Source organism: Blennius ocellaris (genome assembly GCF_963422515.1).
Source record: "Blennius ocellaris genome assembly, contig: SCAFFOLD_146, whole genome shotgun sequence".
Lineage (NCBI taxonomy): Eukaryota > Metazoa > Chordata > Actinopteri > Blenniiformes > Blenniidae > Blennius > Blennius ocellaris.
In genome coordinates, this window is record NW_027662072.1 from 45,154 (window position 1) to 55,000 (window position 9,847).

A 9,847-nucleotide genomic window follows, 5' to 3' on the forward strand; every position below is an offset into this window, starting at 1 on the left:
CTTGGCGCCGGGCCAGCTCTCTCTCCTCTCACTCGCCCTCGCTGCAGGTGGAGACGTCCGACATCGGGAGGCTGCTGAAGGTGCGGATCTGGCACGAGAAGAGACATCCCTTCTCCGGGTGGCACCTAGCCAAGGTGAAGCTAACGGCTAACGGCTAACGGCGTTTTGTCCTCGTCAGTTAATTCTGCCAGTCAGACGCTGCGTTCCAGTTTTAACTCATCTGACATTTCTTTTCTTTAGTTGTTTATTTATTACAAACATAGACAAACGACAAGGTTGAACAAAGACAAAGATGATTAAAATAATTGTTCCTAAGGACAAAGTGTGAATATTAAAGTGCTGACTCAGCAGCCTGACATCAAAGGGTTAGGGTAAAGGGCCAGTTTCTTTGTTTTAATATACTTTAAGGTGCATGATTTTCCTACCGATCACGTTTGTTCATCAACCAGATCTCGTACTGTTGTTTAAAACTTGGGCTCATAACGGAACATTTAGTGTTCCAGTGTGTGACACTTTGAACAGACGACTTTCTAAATGTACGCTGACGTCACCGGTGGCGGACCTGGACTGGTCTCACACCCTGGAGGACGACGAGGTGGTTCACCATGAAGACGCTCAAACACACTTAAAGAAGGTTCATGAAACATTCAGGGATTTGCAGCAGACCAACGTGGTTGAGTTTCATCTGCACAGCAGGATTAGAGACTGTATTTCCAGACATGATGGACGATGAAGAGGACGATGAAGAGGACGATGAAGAGGACGATGAAGAGGACGGAGCCCTGAGGAACACCGGAGGAGCCGCGCTGCAGGAGGTTCATCACCGCTGAAACACTAAAACAGCTGTTCTTGCCGCGGCGGCGTCTGGAAGGAATCCGTGGCGCCGCTGGCGAACTGGACCTGGAGCCTCACGGAGGTTAGTGTTAGCGGAGACATCGCTGACATCACTTCCTGTGTCCAGGTGACGCTGCTCAAGACGCTGACCACGGAGAAGTACTCCTTCCAGTGCGGCCGCTGGCTGGACGTCAACGAGGACGACAACGAGATCGTGAGGGAGCTGCCGGCGACGGGCGCCTTGGTCCAGGAGCCGCTGCCACGTGAGAAACAGGGCGAGGACGGTCGGCGGCCATGTTGTCACCCCGGCGTCACGGCGTCTCCTTTCCGTCCTCAGTGATAAAGTACCGCGTCACCATCTGCACGGGGAACGTCGGCGGCAGCGGCACCGACGCCACCGTCTTCCTCAACGTGGTGGGAGACTTGGGCGACACGGGCGAGCGCCTCATGATCACCAGCAAGAACAACGTCAACAAGTTCGAGAAGGGAAACGTGAGGACGGCCGGCCGTCACGCCGCCCGGGTGGCACCGGGCGGCGTGACGCAGCACGTTGTCGTCTTCCTGTCGCCTCGCAGCACGACGAGTTCCTCATCGAGGCCGTGGCGCTGGGACGGGTGCGGCGGGTCCGGGTAGGGCACGACGGGCGCGGCGGCGGCTGTGGATGGTTCCTGGACAAGGTGCTGGTCAGAGAGGAGGGTCAGCCGGAGAGCCTGGCCACAGAGTTCCCCTGCTACCGGTATGTATGTATGTATGTATGTATGTATGTATGTATGTATGTATGTATGTATGTATGTATGTATGTATGTATGTATGTATGTATGTATGTATGTATGTATGTATGTATGTATGTATGTATGTATGTATGTATGTATGTATGTATGTATGTATGTATGTATGTATGTATGTATGTATGTATGTATGTATGTATGTATGTATGTATGTATGTATGTATGTATGTATGTATGTATGTATGTATGTATGTATGTATGTATGTATGTATGTATGTATGTATGTATGTATGTATGTATGTATGTATGTATGTATGTATGTATGTATGTATGTATGTATGTATGTATGTATGTATGTATGTATGTATGTATGTATGTATGTATGTATGTATGTATGTATGTATGTATGTATGTATGTATGTATGTATGTATGTATGTATGTATGTATGTATGTATGTATGTATGTATGTATGTATGTATGTATGTATGTATGTATGTATGTATGTATGTATGTATGTATGTATGTATGTATGTATGTATGTATGTATGTATGTATGTATGTATGTATGTATGTATGTATGTATGTATGTATGTATGTATGTATGTATGTATGTATGTATGTATGTATGTATGTATGTATGTATGTATGTATGTATGTATGTATGTATGTATGTATGTATGTATGTATGTATGTATGTATGTATGTATGTATGTATGTATGTATGTATGTATGTATGTATGTATGTATGTATGTATGTATGTATGTATGTATGTATGTATGTATGTATGTATGTATGTATGTATGTATGTATGTATGTATGTATGTATGTATGTATGTATGTATGTATGTATGTATGTATGTATGTATGTATGTATGTATGTATGTATGTATGTATGTATGTATGTATGTATGTATGTATGCATGCATGCATGCATGCATGCATGCATGCATGCATGCATGCATGCATGCATGCATGCATGTATGTATGTATGCATGTATGCATGTATGCATGCATGCATGCATGCATGCATGCATGCATGCATGTATGTATGTATGTATGTATGTATGTATGTATGCATGTACATGTATGTATGTATGTATGTATGTATGCATGTACATGTATGTATGCATGCATGCATGCATGTATGTATGTATGTATGTATGTATGTGGGACCCCCCTGAACGGCTCAGTCTTCAGGGATGATTCCTCATCAGTCCATGAGATGATAGGAGAGAACAGAAAGTTTGCTTTGCGACCAGGATGTGATGTCAGAGAACCACGTCGACGTTCTGGATTGTGGGTTGTGGGTTGTGGATTGTGGGTTGTGGGTTGTGGATTGTGGGTTTTGGGTTGTGGGTTTTGGGTTGTGGGTTGTGGGTTGTGGATTGTGGGTTGTGGGTTGTGGGTTGTGGGTTGTGGATTGTGGGTTTTGGGTTGTGGGTTGTGGGTTTTGGGTTTTGGGTTTTGGGTTGTGGGTTTTGGGTTGTGGGTTGTGGATTGTGGATTGTGGATTGTGGGTTGTGGGTTGTGGATTGTGGGTTGTGGATTGTGGGTTGTGGGTTGTGGATTGTGGGTTTTGGGTTGTGGGTTGTGGATTGTGGATTGTGGATTGTGGGTTGTGGGTTGTGGATTGTGGGTTTTGGGTTGTGGGTTGTGGATTGTGGATTGTGGATTGTGGGTTGTGGGTTGTGGATTGTGGGTTGTGGATTGTGGGTTGTGGGTTGTGGATTGTGGATTGTGGGTTTTGGGTTGTGGGTTGTGGATTGTGGATTGTGGATTGTGGGTTGTGGGTTGTGGATTGTGGGTTTTGGGTTGTGGGTTGTGGATTGTGGATTGTGGATTGTGGGTTGTGGGTTGTGGATTGTGGGTTGTGGATTGTGGGTTGTGGGTTGTGGATTGTGGATTGTGGATTGTGGGTTTTGGGTTTTGGGTTGTGGGTTTTGGGTTGTGGGTTGTGGATTGTGGATTGTGGATTGTGGGTTGTGGGTTGTGGATTGTGGGTTGTGGATTGTGGGTTGTGGGTTGTGGATTGTGGGTTTTGGGTTGTGGGTTGTGGATTGTGGATTGTGGGTTGTGGGTTGTGGATTGTGGATTGTGGGTTGTGGGTTGTGGATTGTGGGTTTTGGGTTGTGGGTTTTGGGTTGTGGGTTTTGGGTTGTGGGTTGTGGGTTGTGGGTTCTCCGCTGCCTGTTGCTGCAGCCGTCCGGCTGACGGGTCAGCTGGTCAGCTGGTCAGCTGGTCAGCTGGTCAGCTTGTCGTTACAAATGGACACTAAACTCCTGCGGTCAAGTTGCTCAGAGTGAAACCAGAGACTGACGGTGCAGCGTGACTTCTGGAAGACACCTCCTCCTGTCCCTCTGTCTGTCCCTCTGTCTCTCTCTCTGTCTGTCCCTCTGTCTGTCTCTCTTCCTGTCCCTCTGTCTGTCTCTCTGTCTGTCCCTCTTCCTGTCCCTCTGTCTGTCTCTCCTCCTGTCCCTCTGTCTGTCTCTCTGTCTGTCCCTCTGTCTGTCCCTCTGTCTCTCTCTCTGTCTGTCCCTCTTCATGTCCCTCTGTCTGTCTCTTTGTCTGTCCCTCTTCCTGTCCCTCTGTCTGTCTCTCTGTCTGTCCCTCTGTCTGTCCCTCTGTCTCTCTCTCTGTCTGTCCCTCTGTCTGTCTCTCTTCCTGTCCCTCTGTCTGTCTCTCTGTCTGTCCCTCTGTCTGTCTCTCTTCCTGTCCCTCTGTCTGTCTCTCTGTCTGTCCCTCTGTCTGTCTCTCTTCCTGTCCCTCTGTCTGTCTCTCTGTCTGTCCCTCTGTCTGTCTCTCTGTCTGTCCCTCTGTCTGTCTCTCTTCCTGTCCCTCTGTCTGTCTCTCCTCCTGTCCCTCTGTCTGTCTCTCTGTCTGTCCCTCTGTCTGTCCCTCTGTCTGTCCCTCTGTCTCTCTCTCTGTCTGTCCCTCTTCATGTCCCTCTGTCTGTCTCTTTGTCTGTCCCTCTTCCTGTCCCTCTCCCTGTCCCTCTTCCTGTCCCTCTGTCTGTCTCTCTGTCTGTCCCTCTGTCTCTCTCTCTGTCTGTCTCTCTTCCTGTCCCTCTGTCTGTCTCTCTGTCTGTCCCTCTGTCTCTCTCTCTGTCTGTCCCTCTGTCTGTCTCTCTTCCTGTCCCTCTGTCTGTCTCTCTGTCTGTCCCTCTGTCTGTCTCTCTTCCTGTCCCTCTGTCTGTCTCTCTGTCTGTCCCTCTGTCTGTCTCTCTGTCTGTCCCTCTGTCTCTCTCTCTGTCTGTCCCTCTTCCTGTCCCTCTGTTTCTGCTGGGTGGAAACTGTTTCTGACCAGACTGACCAGACTGTGACCAGACTGTGACCAGACTGTGACCAGACTGACCAGACTGACCAGACTGACCAGACTGTGACCAGACTGTGACCAGACTGTGACCAGACTGACCAGACTGACCAGACTGACCAGACTGTGACCAGACTGACCAGACTGTGACCAGACTGTGACCAGACTGACCAGACTGACCAGACTGACCAGACTGTGACCAGACTGACCAGACTGACCAGACTGTGACCAGACTGTGACCAGACTGACCAGACTGACCAGACTGTGACCAGACTGACCAGACTGACCAGACTGACCAGACTGTGACCAGACTGTGACCAGACTGTGACCAGACTGTGACCAGACTGACCAGACTGTGACCAGACTGACCAGACTGTGACCAGACTGTGACCAGACTGACCAGACTGTGACCAGACTGTGACCAGACTGACCAGACTGACCAGACTGACCAGACTGTGACCAGACTGACCAGACTGACCAGACTGTGACCAGACTGTGACCAGACTGTGACCAGACTGACCAGACTGACCAGATTTGTTTTCTTTATTTGTGTCGGAGCAACTTTAGTGACTTTAAATTAAATCCTAACTGAAAGTAATAGACTGAAGTTCTTAAACAGAAGGGATGGGGGCGCTGTGGGGGGTGTAGAGAGAGAGAGAGAGAGAGAGAGAGAGAGAGGGAGAGAGACAGAGAGAGAGAGAGAGGGAGAGAGACAGAGAGAGAAAGAGGGAAGGAAAGAAGGAAGTATAGAAGAAAAGAAAGAAGAAACCTAACCCTCTGATCCACCAGTCGTCCAACTCTCGCTGTCCCTCACATGACCTGTCCCTCACATGACCTGTCCCCGCCGTCCCTCAGGTGGCTGGACCGCAACGAGGACGACGGGCAGATCGTCCGCGAGCTCGTCCCGGCCGGGGACGGCGTGCGTCTATTCAGTGAGTAACAAGAGACACGAGGGACGGAACAAGAGACACGAGGGACGGAGCCTCCAGAGACTGACCGTCTGTCCATGTCCCCGTCAGACGTGGGCTACCACATCGCCATCAAGACGGGCAGCGTGAGCGGCGCCAGCTCCGACTCCAAGGTGTTCGTCAAGCTGTACGGCGAGACGGGGGACACCAGCAAGACCATCCTGGCCGTCTCCGACAACGACCTCAGGAACTACTTCGAGACGGGACGGACGGACGTCTTCACCATCGACACCGCCGACATCGGACAGGTCCTCCGCCCCTTCAACCTTTTCTGGACAGGGGGTGGGGCTATGGGGGGATATGGGGAGGTCTATGTGGGCTATGGGGGGGCTATGGGGAGGTCTATGTGGGCTATGGGGGGATATGGGGGGCTATGGGGAGCTCTATGGGGGGCTATGGGGGGCTATGGGGAGGGATATGGGGGGCTATGGGGAGGCCTATGGGGGGCTATGGGGGGCTATGGGGGGCTATGGGGAGGCCTAGGGGGGCTATGGGGGGCTATGGGGAGGCCTATGGGGGCTATGGGGGGCTATGGGGGGGCTATGGGGAGGTCTATGTGGGCTATGGGGGGATATGGGGGGCTATGGGGAGGTCTATGGGGCTATGGGGGGATATGGGGGGCTATGGGGAGGTCTATGTGGGCTATGGGGGGATATGGGGGGCTATGGGGAGGTCTATGGGGGCTATGGGGGGATATGGGGGGCTATGGGGAGGTCTATGGGGCTATGGGGGGATATGGGGGCCTATGGGGAGGTCTATGTGGGCTATGGGGGGCTATGGGGGATATGGGGGCTATGGGGGGATATGGGGGCTATGGGGGGATATGGGGGGATATGGGGGCTATGGGGGCTATGGGGGGCTATGGGGGATATGGGGGCTATGGGGGGCTATGGGGGATATGGGGGCTATGGGGGGATATGGGGGGATATGGGGGCTATGGGGGGCTATGGGGGCTATGGGGGGCTCTGTTGTTCTGTTCTGTTCTGAACATTACAAACTAAACAAATGTGGCTGAGAATCCAGAAATATGTCAAACTTACATATTTCATTGAGCAGGACAAAAGCTTTCATCTTCTTCTTCTTCTTCTTTCTTGTGAAGATGTATTTCCTTGGTTTCAGAATGGGCAGGGCGACATGGCTCCACAGCGCCACCTGGAAATGTTCTAAAAATACACGTAAAGTCAACGGTGGCGCTCTGACGTACAGGAACGTCATCATGCGCCACCTTCCAACGCGCCAGAGCAGCTCGTAGCTTGTAGCTCGTAGCTTGTAGCTCGTAGCTTGTAGCTCGTAGCTCGTAGCTCGTAGCTTGTAGCTCGTAGCTCGTAGCTTGTAGCTCGTAGCTCGTTGCTCGTTGCTCGTAGCTTGTAGCTCGTAGCTTGTAGCTCGTAGCTCGTAGCTTGTAGCTCGTAGCTCGTTGCTCGTTGCTCGTAGCTTGTAGCTCGTAGCTTGTAGCTCGTAGCTCGTAGCTCGTAGCTTGACGTCCGTTAGCGTGGCCTGTGCTTGCAGGTGCAGCGGCTGCTGATTGGCCACACCAACGAGGGCCTGCGGGCCGGGTGGTTCCTGGACAGCGTCCAGCTGTCGGTGCCGGTGCACGGGAAGCAGTACATGTTCCCCAGCCACCGCTGGCTCTGCAAGGACGAGGCGGACGGCAAGGTGGAGGTGGAGATCTACCCCAGCGAGATCCTGGACATCGACAAGTGTGAGTATCGACGAGGTTAGGGTTAGAGTTAGAGGGTCTGAGGCTCAGAATCAACTTCTACTCTCTGTTCCTTCCTCTTTCAGTGATCAACTACGAAGTGACGGTGGTCACAGGCGACGTGCGAGCTGCTGGAACCAACGCCAACGTCTTCTGTCAGCTCTACGGCGACGACGGGAAAACAGAAGTCCTCCCGCTGAAAAGTCGCTCCAACAACTTTGAACGCGGAACAACGGAAATCTTCAAGGTTCCTTTAAAGTTCAGCAGGCGGAAGAGCAAAGTCTCTGCTCAGGGTTGTTTTGTTTTGTTACCAATGCCCTGTTTACACAACGTTTTAAGTGAAACCCGTTTCCATGGAGACAGGTTTAGAGCATTTTCAAAAAGTTGCATTCTCAGTGGCTCCGTTGTGTAAACAGGGCCTGAATCTTTAAAAAACATATTTTTCTTTTCCCAAGGATGTCGTTTCAGGTTCACTTTGAATCGTCCATACGGACCGAAGAGTCTCTCAAAGAGTTCAAAGAGTTCAAAGATTAAAGTTTAATTTATAGAGCCTGGATTTATTTTTCAAACTTTGTGTTCAGATTAAAAAGTCCTTGTATTGTTCAAAAAGAGTCAATGATTTTATGTTACAACTGCTGGTTTCTGGTTGGAACAGAAAATTACAAAGTGGCGTTTGCTTGAATCCGAGGAGCTACATTCAGAATCTGCTGTGTCTGTGTGAGCTGGACTGGCTCCGCCCACACACAGGAAGTACTTCCTCTCGTGGTGCCATGTGCCAGAGCAGAGCTGAATAATTGTGGGAGGAGTCAAAGGGGAGGGGCCTACCTTGATTGTGATTGGCTGAACCCCCGATGACACTATATAGGGTTTGATTTCTGATTGGCTGCTTGGAGCAACACACTTTTTAAAATCTGGAACCACCAGGGGGAGAGAGGAGACACTGTCTTCTTCTGGACGTCGGAACCTTTAAGAAGTTTTGTTCTTTTCACATTTCCTTCAAGCTGAAGCTAAAAGTTTGACCTTCATGGTTTGTGATCGGGCTTTTGGAACTTCTCTCTTCCTCCTTTTCGCAGATCGAAGCTCAAGACGTGGGTCGGATCTACAAGATGAGGATCTTCCACGACGGCAGCGGCATCGGAGACGGCTGGTTCCTGGAGACGGTGGACGTCAAGCGGCTCACGACAGCCCTGGTCCAGGTGGAGGTGAAGAAGCAGGAGGCTCCCAAGAAGGACAAGAAGAAGGACAAGAAGAAGAAGAAGAAGGAGGAGGGGGGAGGAGGAGGAGGAGGTGGAGGTGGTGGAGGAGCTGCAGGAGGTGGTGGAGACCTTCAGGTTCGCCTGTAGCCGTTGGCTGGCCAAGGACGAGGAGGACGGCGAGATCGTGGTGGAGTTGTTGACGGAGGACGAGGACCTGGAGAGTGAGCGGAGACACAATTTCTCAATCAACCGCAAATTCAGTGAAACGCCGCCGTGCACTTTGCTAACACCGCCGTGCACTTTGCTAATGCCGCCGTGCACTTTGCTAACGCCTCTGTGCACTTTGCTAACGCCTCTGTGCACTTTGCTAACGCCACCGTGTGCACTTTGCTAAAGCCAACGTGCACTTTGCTAACACCGCCGTGCTCTTTGCTAAAGCCCCCGTGCACTTTGCTAACACCGCCGTGCACTTTGCTAAAGCCACCGTGCACTTTGCTAACACCGCCGTGCTCTTTGCTAAAGCCCCCGTGCACTTTGCTAACACCGCCGTGCTCTTTGCTAACGCAGCCGTGCACTTTGCTAATGCCGCCGTGCACTTTGCTAACGCCGCCGTGCACTTTGCTAACGCAGCCGTGCACTTTGCTAAAGCCACCGTGCACTTTGCTAACGCCGCCGGCTTTGTTTCAGTGAATTCCTACGAGGTCCACGTCTTCACTGGGACGATGTTCGGTGCCGGGACAGACGCCAACGTCTTCATCAACGTGTATGGAGAGACGGGGGACACGGGGGAACGGCGGCTCAGGAAGTCCAACAACCTGAACAAGTTCGAGAAGGGCCAGGTGAGTTCCACTGGGGGGCCAGGTGAGTTCCACTGGGGGGCCAGGTGAGATCCACTGGAGGGCCAGTGAGTTCCACTGGGGGGCCAGGTGAGTTCCACTGGAGGGCCAGTGAGTTCCACTGGAGGGTTCTGGGGTCTGGGGGTTGGGGGTCTGGGGGTTAGGGGTTGGGGGTCCGGGGGTCTGGGGGTTGGGGGTCCGGGGGTTGGGGGTCCGGGGGTTGGGGGGTTAGGGGTTGGGGGTCCGGGGGTCTGGAGGTTGGGGGTCCGGGGGTT

General features: G+C 51.6%; 1 protein-coding gene across 1 annotated transcript in view; it reads left to right on the forward strand.

Moving 5' to 3' along the window:
• The window catches only part of LOC308148338 (lipoxygenase homology domain-containing protein 1-like), a gene marked incomplete at its 5' end in the record, with an annotated part of 49,667 nt that overhangs the window by 20,095 nt on the left and 19,725 nt on the right, over nucleotides 1-9,847 (forward strand). The window contains 11 exon segments of the mRNA XM_080521797.1: nucleotides 48-134; nucleotides 962-1,097; nucleotides 1,172-1,326; nucleotides 1,410-1,570; nucleotides 5,729-5,805; nucleotides 5,893-6,089; nucleotides 7,351-7,543; nucleotides 7,627-7,787; nucleotides 8,614-8,802; nucleotides 8,804-8,957; nucleotides 9,424-9,575. Of these exon segments, the coding sequence (XP_080377923.1) occupies nucleotides 48-134; nucleotides 962-1,097; nucleotides 1,172-1,326; nucleotides 1,410-1,570; nucleotides 5,729-5,805; nucleotides 5,893-6,089; nucleotides 7,351-7,543; nucleotides 7,627-7,787; nucleotides 8,614-8,802; nucleotides 8,804-8,957; nucleotides 9,424-9,575 (1,662 nt within the window).